The following is a 17,026-nucleotide window of genomic DNA, read 5'->3' as shown; positions in this document are numbered from 1 at the left end:
TAGTTTTGTTAATAGCACCCCCAAACAAGAAAATCTCACTCTTATGAAAATTCATAGTCAACCCAGACATTTGCTCAAATGCAGTTTGAATGAATTTTAATTTTTTGGCACTTTCTTCATCATCCTGTAAAAGGAAGATAGTATCATCAACATATTGGAGCATGTTGACCTCACAATTGTTAAACTCAGATAACACCCCTTTAACAAATCCCTCTTGTTTAGCTTTGTCCAATATAATAGCCAGGGCATCGGGAGCTATGTCAAATAGCAAGGGAGACAGAGAATCTCCTTGTGTGAGGCCTTTGAAGGTTTTAAAGTAGGGGCCAATGATGTCATTGACCTTGACTCCCACATTTTTTCGAAAAGGGACGCTTTATTACTTAAAAGATTTAACCATTACACCCGACCTCTGCATAACTAAGATGCACACAGCCAAATAAGATCCTCTCACACAAAATAAAAATAAAAAGGCGAATTACTACGAAACATGTAGAGTCCGTATAACGCCTAAAGCGGAGGGGGGCCAATCCTTAGATCATGCTGCCACCCATGTTGGGTAAAAGTATCCCTCGCCGTAGCCTCCAATCGTGTACACACCTCCGTAAACAGGCCCCGATTCTCCACCCGTTGTAGAGAGGACCATAAACGAAGAGTCCCGGTACATCTATAGATAACCTGCAACAGAGAAGTACTTTTATCGTTAAAAACCTTAACATTTCTACATAGCCAAAGCGACCAAATGATGGCAAGCGCTCCCACCCACCTTGACCCCCACATGGCCCCCAGCCATAGTATGCATCACTAAATCACACAATTGGTCAGGAAAATTCTTTAATTTCATCGTTTTATACACAAAAGACCACTTGATCTTGTCATATGCTTTTTCAAAATCTACTTTGAACAATAAAGCACTCTGTATCTTATTATGTAATGTGCTTTTTCAAAATCAGCACATATGACACCATACAACAGCAAGTACGACCGGTCGAGTGGAAATCTGAGTACACATTGATCGAGGACTTGTGAAAGACCGACGCACGTACGCTCGGCCTTTTATTTTGGTCAGGAATTAAGTTTCGCTCGTCGTGTCACGTAACAACGCGCGTACGATGGATGAGGCTAGGCGGCGGTGACGGCGATCTTCATGCCGGACTGGCAGTGGCTGGGGATGCTGCATATGAAGTAGTTTGTGCCGCGTGCGAGGGTGACGCGGTCGGCGCCGGACTTGTAGACCTTGGCGCCCTTGGCCGGCTTGGTGCAGGCCTTGTACCCCGCCGCGCTCACCGCCACCACGTCGTGCGCCGTCGCGTCGTACTTGAACACTGCAACCAGCCAGATTCACATGCATCAAAACTTCTTATCCGTTTGCATGCAGAACACTATCGATCCATCATCCATGCATGCACATGCACGTATATAGGGTACGTACCTAGGACGTCGCCGGCCTTGAAGCGCTTGCCGGTGGGCCAGGAGTTGGTGTTGAAGGACCAACCGCCGCGGTCGCCGACGTTGAACACCGCCGCCTCTGCCACCGCCGCGCTCAGGAGCACGCAGACGAGTAGCACGCCCACGACCACGGCTGCACTGTCTCTTCCCTGGGCCGCCATTGCTAGCTCGCTTAGGAGCACCAATCAAACAATCACTCGAGAGCTAGCAGGTAGGAGGAGAAGCAGAGGAGATATGTGGGAGTGAGGTGCGGTGGTGGTTGGCAATGGACTAGCCGCCCGGTGCGGTTATATATAGGCCCGCCGGAGTGGAGGCGTGAGGGCAAGTAGGCCCCGTCGCATGGCCGAAAGGAGTGTGGAAATACTGGTAGTTTTCTCCGGAGTTCTCTGTTGCCGTATTCTTCTTCCGAGAAGGCGTGGAGTAGAGTGGAATGGGGTTGGCCAACGACCCACAACAATGGAGACGCCTTTAAATTGCTTAACTTCGGACCCGTCGACCAATGTTCATGCATCGCTTTGATGCAGAGATCGGGATGATCCTTTTTTTTCTTTTAGTTGTGCTCGACGGGAACAAGTCCTACATGAGTTGAATTACAAGTGAACGTTTGACAAAAGGATGTGAGACGTGACCACGCCAACCCGGCCACTACTTAGCGTGGAAACATGTGAAGTAGGCAAAGGTGTGGAAAACAACACACCACGCGCGCAAAGGTGGCGTCCAAGTACAATTGGACCGCGCACCACACGTATAATCAAAGATCAAATCTCCCAAGTCCCTCTCAACACCTTCAGATTAATCTTAACAACAACTTTGCATTGGAGAACTGTGTGTATACATATTCAGTTGGCGTGTGAAACTCGACGTGTATATGATACTCGATCCGTACGCAGTAGTGACTAGCGCTCTAATTAGGCTGGTCGTCATGGTAGTATCATAGCTAGTACCATGCATGCCAACTAGGCAATTTTGATGATGTGTCATAACATTAAATGAAAAAAAAAGGGTGTAGTATCATATCATAATACCGTATCATATTAAATGCTATACTACTTTGTGTCATGCATTGCAATAAATAGAGTACTACATTATACTAATATATGATATTATGCATTAGGGAGGTAATATCATACACTAGTATCATATGCATGATACTAGTATATGATACTCCTCATTACAACCAGCCTTAATGACCCTGTCTGGCCGCTGGCGTGGCATCAAAGCTGGGTAGCGACTAGCGAGTGGGGCTTGCCGATGGATGGACCGGAAGAGGAAGGCGACCGGCGGAAGGTCGGATCGCAGGTGAGGTCGTCGTCGACTAGAAACACATGCAAGTACATAGGTTTCTGGTGCATCTGCACTTCCGTCCAACGTGTTGTACGGGAGCCGGTAGCTGTGGGGTCACCACTCGCCAACCAACAGCAAGCACCATAAACCTAAAGTGGCGAGGAAGTCGCGAGGAAGGGGCCCTTAATACATCTAAAAACTTGAAATTAAAGTGAAGAAAGCGAATTTTCACCACTTCCTCGCCGGCCCTTTCCACTTCCGATCGACGGCGTAGCTGTAGGCGTCGGTGGGTGGTGGAGGATCGTTCGAGTCGTCGAACGAGGCGCCATGGTCGTCGCCGCCGTCGTCGGAGGAGGAGTCGATGATGAGCCATTTGAGACGTTGGATGACTCTGTCCTGCTACCGCTTGAACTTCGCCAGCCGAGCCGCATTCGCCGCGTCACGCTCAGATTGTTCAATGGCAAGCCGGAGCACCTTGGCGTTCTTCCGACGGAGCCGCTGAACGTTCGTCCCCGCCGATGTAAGCGACCGACGGTAGACCCAAGCGAGGAGCCGCTCGTCCTCGTCGGGCTCCGTTGGGAACCCGCGGTGGTGGCGCACAAATTTCTCCACTGCGTCCCTCTCCCTTGCCCATTGCATCTCGCGCGGGCGGCATGCGCCTCCGATTCCGGCATGCGCTCCGGGCCGACGGGGCGGGCACAAGCACCCACTGCTGCCCACGTGGGGGGTAGCAGCTAGTGGGGGCAAGGGACGGCGTGAGGAAGGCGTGGACTGCGCAGCCCTCGCGGAGCTACGTGCTGGCCGGGAGGGGCCAGCACCGGCGGAGGGAAAGGCGAGATGGCTGATCCGGAACTGCCGCCCATGTCCACCTTGGACCTCTCGAGGGTAATGCCGAGGGCCAGCTCCTCGTCGGCATCCAGGTCGGAGTCAGAGCAGCTGTGGGAGCTCGACATGGTTGCTAGAGAAATATAGGAAGAAGAGACGGAGCGAGAGCGGAGTTAACTGAGTAGGGTTTCTGCATTTGGGATTATTTGTGGAGGCGAAGTGGGGTCGGGGTGGGCCGGGCTGACGTGGCAGACGCGCCCATGGCTTGAATCCCCGCCACACTCCATTTTCTCTATGCGCGGTTTTTTTTAACCTTACGCGTGTGTGAATGGGCCGGCCCGATTAGCGTAATCCCTTAAGCGAGTGATCCTTCCCATCTTTGCTTAAAGTGAGAAATAGTCGCTGCAGTGTGTACGGTCATCGCTCGTTTCTTTAGTGGGCTTGGCCGAGGAAAAATGGTCGCATGCGTCATCAGTATGGGCCCCAAAATGTTAATGCCAGGCTAGTCCTATACTGGGCCTCCACGGGGACATGGGCCAATGTAAGCGCTAGTGTACGTGCACTTGTCGAAAATATAATGGTATTCCCTCTGATGTATGTTAATAATAGCTGATTTAGTACAACTGTTTTGAGAAACACCCGTATTAGTGTCATCTAAAAATATATGGCATGGCAAAGACACCTTGTATCAATGTTTTTTTTTGCGGGAATCAATGTTTTCAAAGCATTTAAAATCTTTTAGTTTTGGGCTTTGCCAAGAGAAACTCTGATATGACTAACATGCAAAAAGCGAACCACTATACCCACTGAAACAATGCTAATAGTGTCGACCAGCTCGTTGTAGCCGCTATACCTCATATGAAGTGAAGTAACACGGCCGAGTGATCCGCTGCCTCCTCTTTATGACGTGTGTCCTTTGCGTGTCTTTTTCCAAAAAAAATTCTGTAACAGCACGTGCGTTGCAAAAATTGCTTTTCGTGACAACACTCATGTTGCAATAAAAAGAAGAGAAAAACTGCAAATATTTTTTTGCAACATCATCTATGTTGCGAATTTTCTTTCACAACAAAACCCATGTTGCAAAAAATATTTAATATTTCCTTTTGCAACTTCACCTATCTTGTAAAAGGTTTCTGCAACATAAGCTTTGTTGCAAAGGATTCTACAACACTATTCTTTGTAATGACGAGGACTGCGTTGGACGATAAATAGCTCTAAATCTAACGGTTGCCAAGGCGACAGAGATCTGCCGTCCGAGTTCCGACGCGTAGCTTGGCACAAAAAGAAAAGAGACCAGGGCAAAGGAAATGACGGCCAACATACTCCAACAACACACTTGTCGACGCGGGTGGATGACCGCTGCTTTACTCTCAAGCGAACGACCTCCCCATAGCTCCTCCCGAAATAAAATGACATCAATACCCTTCGAGCTATCCAGAAATGAATGCAGTGGCTAGCACTCGTTCAGATTTGACACTACCTGTTCAGACTTCAGATTACCGGCGAGCGGTGGCCGGAGCTCTCGACAAAAAAGATGCCGCCTTTCCCTCTCCCCCTCCTCGCCGTCCTCCTCCTCCTCTGCCACGGGGCCCCGCGCGCCGCCGCCTCCGCCGGCAACCCGCCGGAAGCGCCCCCGACCCCGACCCCGACCCCGTGGCCGCACCAGTTCCACGCGAAGCTGCTGATGGACTACAAGGGCAACCTGTCGCTGGCGGACCTGTGGTACGACTGGCCGGGGGGCCGCAACCTGCACGTCATCCGCTACCAGCTGGCCGCCGACGCGCCCTACTACGACGCCGAGTGGAACAACGGCACCTCCTTCTTCTACACGCCGGCGCGCCGCGCCTGCCGCTCCGCCGCCGTCGGTGTCGGCATCCTGCGCCCCGACTGGCTCGCCCCCGGCGCCGCATACCTCGGCCGCGCCCCCGCCGACGGCTTCGACTGCCACGTCTGGGCCAAGGCCGACTTCATCACCTACTACGAGGATGTGCAGACCAGGCGCCCCGTCAAATGGATCTTCTACACAGGTAATTAGTTAAATCGATTGATTAACCCTCCCCTAGCCCCCTTTGAAGGCCATGAATGGCAATATGAGTTAGTGATTGTGATTTCGCTGATGATATAGGGCATCCTGCAATATTGGGGGTACACATGGTCTTTTGTTAATCCCCTGTGGCTGTGTGGTTAGGGTCTTTAAAAATTCAGTAATTCACCCATTGCCCATTGAACATGGTGATGTTACAGAGACACCACACTGGATACAAGCCAAACAGAAAGGATTACAATAATATAGTACTAAGAAAGGAGAATTAATTTGGGTGGAACCACACAACAATCTGACAGACTGTGGTGAAGGGGAGAACTAAAATGCAGTCAAATCTCACTCTCACCAAAGCACACAGATACACCATTGCCCTGCTGCAACTTGTCTTGTCCAGAATCCGACTTGTGCGGGTTAAATTTATCTTTCAAAAGCAGGCAAGGGGAGGTTCGGAATTTGCTAAACTGACTCATCTTGCACAGAGCAGTCTGATGTTGTAAATCTAGCATTGGGTTTTCTGTTTCAGAACCATGGGGGTTATTTTTCTTACACTAACCACTCGATTTGCTCCAAAGCTACTCCCAATTAAGAAATATTATGTTTGCAAATAACGCTTACACAAATTCTCCACTAAATCCCCCTCCTGACCCATTGTATGTCTGTTTACTGTCAGCCCGTGAAGACAGACACTAAGATCGAACCATGACTTGTTCCTCCATTTATATCAGTTAACGGCTGATGGAATGAACCCTGGCACTCCGGCACTAGGTCGGGGAAGAAGATGGGTGGTGAGGTCGGGGAAGAAAGCCCCACATCTGGGGGCGCAAGGTTGCCTTGCTCTCCTCTGTTTATATCACCCCGCTCTCCTTTATCTAACCGTAGGTGTCCGAGCGCTTTTTTTCAATGCTTACCCCAGAAACGAAGCAGTAGGCCTCTGCTCAGCACTTAAGCGCGCCTAGGCACATGCTCAATTTTTCACTGCTCTTATGGCACAATTGATGCCATCTGTTGTGTCCAGAATCATGCATTTCCTTTCCTGACTGGTGACTAGTGAAGAGGAGACAAAACTATAGCGAAGTCTCACTCTCTACTGAGACAAATAATGTACAAATAATTTTCTACAGCAACCAGATTTATTTTCTCCAGTGACACTGCCCATCCATTAAATGTCAGTTTGGTGCCAGCCCGTAAAGACAACCACTAAAATCAGACTGCATTCATCCGTGTGAGTCCTGCCAGTAGGCAACCTGTTTCCTCTATCATAGTTTCAGCGTTGGGATACATGATTGTGGGTGTGAGAATGCGACAGCCTCTCTGTAGCACACCCATCTGCCATAACTTTAGCCGTCAGTCTTTAATCTGCAGCTATGAGCCTATTAACACAAACGGGCAAAGCCAAGTGTCTAGCTGGAAGATGTTTCCGTTGCAGCCAAACATGCAACTGGCGGCTATATCTAATGGTCTATTAGGCTTTCTGTTTTGCTATATTCAACCTATGGGCTTTATTGCCTAGCTTGTATTGAAACCTTCCAAGTTTATTGTACCGAGCCCTCCATCATTTTTATACTTCTGTATACATCCTTGCATGAAAGTATGGAAACAGGGCATTGTCATACATCTACATTTGTCGCACCTGTCAACGATAAAGAAATTCCGTAGGGCTCATTGGATATAGACGGAGAACTATCAGTATGGGATGCACCTCCCTTTGTTAGAGCATTGGATATATATATGTATGTGTCAGATCCCTAGTGACCATTTATGAACCTGTAGGTTTAAGCCTATGAACAGATTGAGACAAGGCCAAATATGTGAGTCATGTGACTACAAAATGTTTCAGTTTGCAGCCAAATATGTGATTCATGCGACTACAAAATGTTCCACTTTGCAGCCAAATATGTGGCTCTTACCTATTGCCTGCTCAAGATCTATTATAGGCAGTGTGCTGGATTTATGGATGTTAGCTACCGATATTGTCTAGGTGTCTTTTTATGTATTGCTTAAAGCCGCCATATGCAACATAATTGGTACAAGTCAAACATAGCCAGCTTGTGCAATTCACGATGAGGCTAAGGCTTGCTGCAGTGCTGGTGCCCTCTAGTGCCATCTGTTCTGTCCAGAACCATACATTTCCTTTCCAGACTGGCGACCAGTGAAGGGGAGACAAAAACTGTAGTGAATTCCTACTCTCTACTTCAGCAGCAGGAAAAGGAAGATTTCAAATCAAAACATACACTAGTTTAGCATCCATGCTTTAGGGAGCTGGGGATTAATTTTCTACAGCCACCAGTTTTATTTGCTCCAGTGATACCGTCCATCGATTAAATGCCAGTTTGGTGCCAACCCGTAAAGACAAACGCTAAGATCATATACCCAATTCATCCAAACAAGTCCTGCCAATATGCAACCTGTTCCCCCTATCATAGTTTCAGCGTTGGGATACAGCATTGTAGGTGTGAGACTGCGACAGCCTATCTTTAGCACACCCATCTGCCATAATTTTAGCGATCAGTCTTGAATCTGCAGCTATGAGCGTATTAACAGAAACAGGCAAAGTCAAATGTTTGGCTGGAAGATGTTCCTATTGCCTGCTAAAAGATGGCTCCCACTTGTTTTATCAAGATTTAATTTAGGTGCCGGGCTGGATGAGTGGGTGTTAGTTTCCGGTTCCCTTGAACTAGAGTAACGTGTATCTATCTAGAAAGAGAAATGCCTTCAATCTGCAGAAGAAGTGCATCTGCTCTGCTCGGTGTATCAGCGGATGCAATGTAGTGTGATGACCAGAGTAATACACAGTAGTGTTAGTTTTCAAGACTGGTCGTTTGTTTGACGATCGATCATAGGCAAACAACCAGATATCGACCGTTGCAGGTCAGATTAGCAACCACAGATTTCTTGGTTGTTCAGCCATAGTAGCACTGATGATGCATACCAGGTACAACCTGAACTTTGAGTACGCTGACGTTTCCTGATGCGCATGCAGGGCGGACGGCTCACGTGATGAGCTTCGAGCCGGGGGCTGTGCTGGAGGATGTTGCGGAATGGCAGGCGCCTGACTACTGCTTCACCGCTGAGAACGACCTCGCCTCCGAACCTGCTGATCGGCGCGACGACGACGGCTTCATCCCCAGAATCAGAATGCCGTTGGAAGGCTAGTCTATCTCGCGGAACCGTTCGACCGTCGCTCGCGATTGATCGCTGTGTACTACTGTATGTAACAAGGCCGTGCTCTGCTGTTGCCTGCTGATCGAGTGCGTGTGCGCCGGCAGCAGCGTTTCGCCCGGACATTGATTCGCTTAATCACATTTTGCTGGCAAACCGACCGGGCAGTTCGCTGCGCAAGACGTTTGCTGCAAATAAATCTGTCTGTCCGTAGCTCTATACTGTATGTGGTGATGGATGGTGGTTGCACAACCGGTGGAGCTGCTGCAGCTGCACGAGGGAAACGGGGAGCGACCCAACCGTCGCGGTCTCGCGGCTGCTGGCTCATACCTCGCTCGTCAGACACCAAGCAATACACCACCTCAACCGTCAACTCTCCAGCAGTTTACTTAACACTCTGTCGAGTCGTCTCCATCGGATGCCAAGTTCCTCTCTCTCTCTCTCGTGCCATTACCGTTCACTGTTAACTTCGCAAGTTGCTGGGCAGTGTCCATCAAAGATACATCCATTTTTGTGACAAGTAATTCTAAACGGAGGGAGTAGCTGCTTGACCTGACGAATTAAAACACGTGCCCATGAATTTACTCCGTACCAATAGAGCTCTGAAGCTGCAACATGGAGCTGTAACTACTATTGCAGCAATTCTTTTACCGCCAATCTTTCTTTGAGGTTGCAGACGGGGGGTCCTAACTAAGAGCCCGTTCGGTTCCTCTCGCTCCCTCGATTGCGCTCCCGGAGCGGATCACGCTGCTGCAGCCAATTTTCACGGAGCGACTAAAACTGAGCTCCACAACTCCGCGGAGTCTTATATTGGAGTGAAGTGGAGAGATTCCGAACAGGGTCTAAGCCTTTGGGGGTGGGCTCTGAAGATACACATGGGACGGACGGACACATGCGTCCACTTCAGTTCCTGCCGGCAGACCGCGACGGAGCACCTCAGTCACTCACACTCACACGACATCACAGTCACAGCGTTAATAATAACTTGCACCGGCAGCCCAGCGTACCCCACACCCTTCTCCAGTTATAAAAACCAACACCCCTGGCCGCTCCCTTCCCAACTGACACAGAGCAGATCGAGCGCCACCGTTGCAGCACAGTTGGTACCAGTGAAACATAGACGTGTTTTCCAGAACTTATTATCCCTTTCTTGTAGTGAAATGATGTGCAGATATTTTGTTTGTTTTGGCAAATTTTGATATTATTAGTTAATGAGAATCAATTTGTACCGGTTCATAAATATATCCAGCAGTTTGTGGTAAAGGCGAGAAATGAAGGTGGTCAATTTGTCTCACTCTCTCTTATGGCACACAATTGGTGCCATCTGTTGTGTCCAGAATCATACATTTCCTTTCCTGACTGGTGACTAGTGAAGGGGACACAATGTTGTAGCGAAGTCTCACTCTCTACTAAGACAAATAATGTACAAATAAATCTCTACAGCGATCTGTCTTATTTGCTCCAGTGATACTGCCCACCCATTAAATGTCAGTTTGGTGCCGACCCGTAAAGAGTAGACAACCACTAAAATCGTACCGCATTCATCCGAACTGGTGCTGCCAATATGCAGCATGTGTCCCCTATCATAGTTTCAGCGTTGGGATAGAGGATTGTAGGTGTGAGAGTGCGACAGCCTCTATTTAGCACACCCATCTGCCATAACTTTAGCCTCCAGTCCTGAATCTGCAGCTACAAGCTTATTAGTAGCAACAGGCAAAGCCAAATGTCTGCTGGAAGATGTTGGAGTTGAAGCCAAACATGCCTGCTAAAAATAGCTCCCACTAATATAGGTGCCGGGCTGGATGAGTGGGTGTTAGTTTCCAGTTCCCTTGAACTAGAAAATGTGTGTCTATCTAGAAAGAGAAATGCCTGAACTGTGATGTCTAGTAGAAAATGCCTGAAATGTCTACTAGAAAATGTGTGTCTATCAGCGGGTGCACTGAACTGTGATGACCAAAGTAATAGTAATAGTTTCCGAGATTGTTGTTTGTTTGGTGCTCACAGGTAAGGTAAGCAACCAGATACTGACTGTTGCATGTCAAATCAGCAACGGACTTTCCTCGTTGTTCAGCCATACCACATTACCACTGATACTACATGATAAGTAGGAGCTGCAGCCTCAAGTTTGAGTATGCTGACGTCTTCTGATGCTCATGCATGCAGGGCGGACGGCGCACGTGATGAGCTTTGAGCCAGGGGCGGTGCTGGAGGACGCCACGGAATGGCAGGCGCCCGACTACTGCTTCGCCGCCGGGAACGACCTCGCCTCCGAACTTGATGATGGGCGCGACGATGCGGGCTTCGTCGCCAGGATCAGAATGCCGTTCGAAGTCTAGTCTATCTCATCGTGGAACGGTGCGAGCGTCGCTGGTGCGCGCCTGAGCGCTCTCCATGGTTTAGTTTGTAACATGGCCGTGCTCTGCTGATCAAGTGCTTGTGTGCAACATTGGTTTGCTTAATCACATTTTCTGGCAAACTGAAACTGGCAATACTTGTGCAAAGAGAGAGGGAGAGAGATACAGTAGTCGTCGGTGCTGAAAGGGAATCTGTCTGTATGTTTGTCTGCACAACCGATTGATGGAGCTGCACGAGGGAAACGGGGAGCGATCCGTCGCCATCTCGCGGCTGTTGGCTCATAACTCTGCTCGTCAGACACCAAGCAGCAGTTTATTCGACACTCATGTCGACTCGTGTCGAACGCGAGGACCAACAACGGAGAACGGATGCCAAGTTTCTTCATCCCGAGCGCGATGAGGCCCAACGACATGTGCTCGCGTATGGTCTCTCTCACTCTCTCTTGTTCTCTGCGTAAGTTCCTAACTAGTAGGATGGCAGGCACGTACTGTTTTGGGTGTGTGCCTCAAGTCTGCCATTACCGTTGGTTCACTGTCAACTTCGCAAGTTGCTGGGCAGTCTTGATCAAAGGCACGTAGTACGTAGTAAGCTGAAAGTGTCACTGCTCCAAGTAATAAGATTAAGAAAAGGAAGCGACTTTTCCAGCTACAAGTGTCAATGCTAGCAACTAGCTGCTTGACCTCACCAAGGAGTAGTTACTAACGCAGCTGGCGAGAGATCGATGTTGCGTACGTAAGAATTTAGCTTTGAGACTGCAACATGAAGCCGTAACTACTACTGCAACAACAATCCTTTTACTGCCAATATAGTACTATCTTTTACTAGTAGCTTTCAGACATGGGACGGACTCTGCCGAAGAAGATACACATGGGACGGACGGACACATGTGTCCACTTCAGTTCCTGCCGGCAGACGGCGACGGAGCACCTCACTCGCTCACACTCACATGTCATCACAGTGATAGCCTTCATACTAACATGCACCGGCAGCCCAGCTCACCCCCCCCACACTTCTCCAGCTATAAGAACCAACACCCCCGGCCTCTCCCTTCCCAACTGACACAGAGCAGATCGAGCGCCACCGTTGCAACAGGAATGGATCATTTCGTTACCGACGATGAGCACCAACGCGGCCATGGCGACAGTGACGGCGACGCGGCGGAGTGGAAGAAGGTGGCGGAGCTGAGGGCCGTGGTCGAGGCCCAGGACCCCGCAGCCAAGGTACCCTCCCTACCGCATCCATCGTCTCCTTGATTCCTCGTCAACTCGTCGCGTGAGTGACTAGATACTAGATCACTCCACTCCCTAGCCCTCGAAATACATACGCCCATGAATGACCACTTCAATCGCACAACCTTGGATGCATGGTTAGTTAATTTCCTTCGGCTAGGTGAACCAGATCCATCGAATTCATTAATTAATCTGGACGGGTCAATTAGGTTGGTGTGCTTAATTAGCAGAGAGTGGTTGGTTAATTTCCTTGTCGGACACGTACTATCTTCTCATCTGCGAGGAGACAACGTACGGGTGGTTCATCAGTCCTTTGTGTCAGTCCCCGTGACAAAGAGCAATCATCCTTATAGAATCTGCCGTCCAATCATGTGCATACACGTGGATGATGATCCAGTTGTTGATCTACTGCCATCCTACACTTGCTTGCTTGCAGGAGGAGGACGACTTTGCACTGCGGCGGTTCCTGCGTGCCCGGGACCACAACATCGGCAAGGCGTCGACGATGCTCCTCCAGTACCTCGCCTGGAAGCGTGTTGCCAAGCCTCGCGGCTCCATCTCAGACGACGAGGTGCGCGGCGAGATCGCAAAGGACAGGGTCCGCATGCAGGGCTTCGACCGCCTCAACCGCCCCATGGCATATCTCTATGGCGCGCGCCATTTCCCTGCCCATCGTGACCTTGGCGAGTTCAAGCGCTACGTCGCCTATGTCCTCGACAAAATCTGCACTAGGTATATATCCACATGGACCCATCAAGTTAATGCACAACATTTCTGCTAACTAGCTAGTCACGGTTGATCGATCGAGTAACTAATTGTTGGGGTCTGTCCTGATCTTTTATAGGTTGCCAGTGAGGCAGGAGAAGTTTGCGGCGGTGATAGACATGAAGGGGTGGGGGTATGCGAATTGTGACATCCGGGGTTACGTGGCGGCATTGGAAATCATGCAGGGCTATTACCCGGAGCGCCTTGGCCGGGTGTTCCTGATCCACGTGCCCTACATGTTCATGACGGCATGGAAGATGGTGTATCCATTCATTGACGACCGGACCCGGAAGAAGTTTGTGTTTGTCGCCGATAAGGACCTCAAATCCACGCTCCAGGGCGCCATTGATGAGTCCCAGCTCCCCGAGGAGTACGGTGGCAAGTTGAAGCTTTAGGGCTACAACAATTCACTGTAGTCCAAATCCATCCGATGATTGGACAATGGTGATCACTACCTGACATACTCAATTAAGGGTGCATCAAAACTTCCACCACAGTCAACCTAATAGAAGTGACAATCCTTTTAAAGCGGGGGATCGACTCCCCACGCTTACTAGACATAAGGGACATGTAGAGCTATGCCAAAAAGGCTCACTGGTTTAAAGATAAAGCAACGACCATGATACAAACGAAATCGAACAACGCACTAACATAACACACACACACACACACACAGTGATAGATACATAGGTATTGAAGATCAGCAACACCATCCCATACAACTTCAAGCAAGCAATAGATGTACAATACGCATCACATGAAGTTGACGAAACTCCCAACCGTGAGCGAGCCACGATGGAGGGACGAAGCTGAACGCCGATGAACCATGAGATCCAAGGCTGCGTCGTCAGGATGGGTAGGACACCGGACTACCGGAGCGCATCCACCGCACGATCCTAAGGATAATGATTTTCATCCAGAGAGCAACTGCAAGGAAGCCTTTAAGGAATTGATGATGCCCACGGACACCGCCACTGTCGGCCTAGCGGAAGCCAAACAAGAACTTTACCTCGGCAATCAGCTTTGCCTCCGAGTAGGGTGTAGTCAGTCGCGAGATACCTACCGCACCATCTCCACGGAACATTGAATTCTAGCCACCAGGCCGCCCACGCGGCCATGGTGGTCATGAACACCCCAGCTACGAGCTCCGCGCACGAACACCACAACTTTCACCACTCAGGCCGCCACCCCAGCAACCATGGCCCCGACTCCAAACCCCCTCCCTACTAGCTTGTTTTTTTGCGAAAAAAACTTTCAATCTATTCATCTTCAATCATGGTAGTACAGGAAACACTAGAAATAATAAAAATTACATCCAGATCCATAGACCACCTAGCGACGACTACAAGCACTGAAGCGAGCCGAAGGCGTGCCGCTGTCATCGCTCATCCCTCGCTGGAGCAGGGCAAACGTTGTTGTAGTACACAGTCGGGAAGTCGTCGTGCTAAGGCCTCATGGAACCAACGCACCAGAACAGCAACCACCGCAGATGAAGAGTGTAGATCAAAATAATCCAACCTAAAGTTACACGAACGAAGACGAACGACGAACAGATCCGAGCAAATCCACCAAAGACAGATCCGCCAGAGACACACCCGCACACGCCCACCGATGATGCTAGACGCATCACCAGAATGGGGGCTAGGCGGGGAGACCTTTATTTCATCTTCAGGGAGCCGGCGCCGTCTCGCCTTCCTGAGCAGGACACAAACCATAACAAAGCTCAAAAACAGATCTAAAAATGAACCCTCCCACCGGCAAGGGCCGAGATCCACTCCGCCTCCATGGCCCTAAGGCCACCGGAGACGGGACGGACCGGCGCCGGCGCTGGTGGGAGGCAAAGAACCCTAGTACCGGGGAGGCGGCGGGTGGGTACGGTGTTTGACCCTCTCACTAGCTTGTTGCTTATGTATTTTCAATAACAAAAAAAAATCCCCCCTTATATATGTTTGGATTAGTGAATCATAAGAGCATCTCCAGCCGCTGGCCCCCCAGGAGGCGCTAAAAATCGCCCCCTGGGGGCGCACCGGCGCAAAACGCGCGCTGGGGGCGTGATGCCACCCAGTCGCGGCGTCCACGGGATTTTTTTGAACGGCACAAACACGGCGAGTTCATGCATATTTCGGCGACTTCAAACCAAATTCGACCAAACACGGCACAAACACGCCCGCTCATACATATTTAAAGTATTTTACAAAAAGAGAAAAACACACTACTAGGCCCGCCCGCCGTCTCGCTCGCCTCGCCGCTCCTCGCTGGCCGCCGCCCTTGCAGTTCTACATGCCGAGGAGGCTGTAGAACCGCGTGTAGTCGCCGTCGTCGTTGCCGCCTCCGTCGTGGCCGCCGTCCCTGCTGCAACCCTCCCCCGGTTGGCACGGCGGGTTGGACGGTCCGGCGGCGTCCTCATCGTCGTCGATGTCGAGGATCATGACGTCGTGCTCGTCCTCGCGCCCACGCTTGCGTGCGGCGATCTTCTCCAGGGCCCGGGTCTGCCGGGTCATCTCAGTCCGGAGGTAGTCGTCGCGCGCCCACCGCAGGGCGTCCGCGTCGGAGAAGCCGCACTGGGCTATCTCCTTGTACTCCGGGGGGAGACTGGGCTCTGGTTTGGGCGCGACGAGGACGAGGCGCCCGGAAGCGGGGGTGGAATCGGCGATGCGGATACCAGAGCTGCGGGTGCGCTGGCTGACAGGCGTGTCCTGGGGCTCCGGCTTGACGGGGCGGAGGCAGGGAGAGCCGGTCGACCGACCGGACGAGGAGGAGGACGCCCCGGGGTCCATGCGCCTCGGCGTCCACGAGCTCCCACGACGGCGAGAGAAGGACGACGGGGAGGGGTACTCCAGCCTCGGCGTGTTGCCGCCCTCGATGTACTCGAGGACGGCCTCCAGCGTGCGGCCGGGCACGCCCCACCATCGGCGCCGCCCCTCGGAGTTGAGCCTGCCAGAGGGCACGACACCGTTGGTGGCCTCGAGCTGCTCGGCGTGACGGCGGCGGAAGTACGGCTCCCAGAGCGGGCTGTCGGGGACGTAGTGCAGCCCCTCCCTCGCCGCCCGCGGCAGAGAGGCGCGGATACGCGCGATCTACGCACAACGTGCCGCCCCGGTGGGCGGTGGTGGCACCGGGACCCCGCCGGCGCTGATTCTCCACGCCCCGGGCACCCGCATGTCCGGCGGGACCGGGTACTCGGCCTCGAAGAGGAGCCGAGCTTCGTCCTCGTGAAGGTGGTGGCGGCCGAAGCTGTTCGCCGTCGCCTGAGAATCGTTCGGCTATTTCTTTGAACTGGGACGGCGAGGGGAGAGGGAGGAAGGGGAGAGAGGGCGCGTCGGCGGTGGAGACTCTGTGCGTGCCACCGGCGCGCTGGGAACGGCTTATATAGGCGGAGGCGGCGCGAGCACGCGTGGCATGTGCGGGGACGCGCGTCGTCACGCCTTCACTACACCGCCTGTGAGGCATCAATGGCAGAGGCTGACCGGCGCGGCAGCTTTGGCATTGATTCGCCACGGGAAACGAGGTGATGAGGACGACGAAGCGACGAGAAGCGAGACGAGTCGCTGGCAAGGAGGGCCCGCGGCTCTTTCGCGCAAAAAATGATTCGCCCGACGCCCCCGAGCGCCCCCAGCGCGCCGGGTTCGGGTTGGGTCCGCCGGCGCCAATTTCGGCCTGAGCCGGCGAAAATTGGGCCCTTGGGGGCGCAACTGGGCCGATTTTTTAGCGCCGGCGGCCGAAAAGTCGCCTGTGGGGCCTTGTTCAGGGCGCGGCTGGAGATGCTCTAAGTGTTTAAATTTACTTCGTATAAAAAATCATTAGTGTAAGACACATGTAAAGAAGAGAATTGTTAATTGAGTAATTAGATATATTTTATTTTATAAATAACCACATATATGAATTATGAAGAGAAGTCAATGGCATATACTCATTTCAA

The 17,026-nt window shown here is 51.4% G+C and overlaps 3 protein-coding genes across 3 annotated transcripts; 2 read left to right on the top strand and 1 right to left on the bottom strand.

Annotated features, from left to right (window-relative positions):
- Window positions 1–810: 810 nt before the first annotated feature.
- On the bottom strand, window positions 811–1,709 carry LOC125530088 (chemocyanin). The gene is made up of 2 exons (XM_048694477.2): window positions 1,430–1,709; window positions 811–1,322 (listed from the first exon to the last, which is right to left on the bottom strand). The coding sequence occupies exons 1-2, from the start codon at window positions 1,605–1,607 to the stop codon at window positions 1,120–1,122; spliced, it is 381 nt and encodes a 126-aa protein (XP_048550434.2). The 5' UTR covers window positions 1,608–1,709; the 3' UTR covers window positions 811–1,119.
- A 3,308-nt stretch (window positions 1,710–5,017) lies between these two features.
- Window positions 5,018–8,971, top strand: LOC125530089 (uncharacterized protein At4g14100). The gene is made up of 2 exons (XM_048694478.2): window positions 5,018–5,582; window positions 8,580–8,971. The coding sequence occupies exons 1-2, from the start codon at window positions 5,090–5,092 to the stop codon at window positions 8,750–8,752; spliced, it is 666 nt and encodes a 221-aa protein (XP_048550435.2). The 5' UTR covers window positions 5,018–5,089; the 3' UTR covers window positions 8,753–8,971.
- Window positions 8,972–12,122: 3,151 nt separating this feature from the next.
- LOC125530090 (CRAL-TRIO domain-containing protein YKL091C) lies at window positions 12,123–13,596 on the top strand. Its single transcript, XM_048694479.2, has 3 exons — window positions 12,123–12,333; window positions 12,779–13,074; window positions 13,187–13,596. Exons 1-3 carry the CDS (start codon window positions 12,208–12,210, stop codon window positions 13,500–13,502), a joined length of 738 nt encoding a protein of 245 aa, XP_048550436.2. The 5' UTR covers window positions 12,123–12,207; the 3' UTR covers window positions 13,503–13,596.
- The last annotated feature ends 3,430 nt before the right edge of the window (window positions 13,597–17,026 follow it).

Source organism: Triticum urartu, chromosome 4A (assembly GCF_056163025.1).
Source record: "Triticum urartu cultivar PI428250 chromosome 4A, HENAU_Tu73, whole genome shotgun sequence".
NCBI lineage: Eukaryota > Viridiplantae > Streptophyta > Magnoliopsida > Poales > Poaceae > Triticum > Triticum urartu.
Note: the sequence above shows the minus strand (reverse complement) of the source record. Positions and strands in the feature narration are given on the sequence as shown.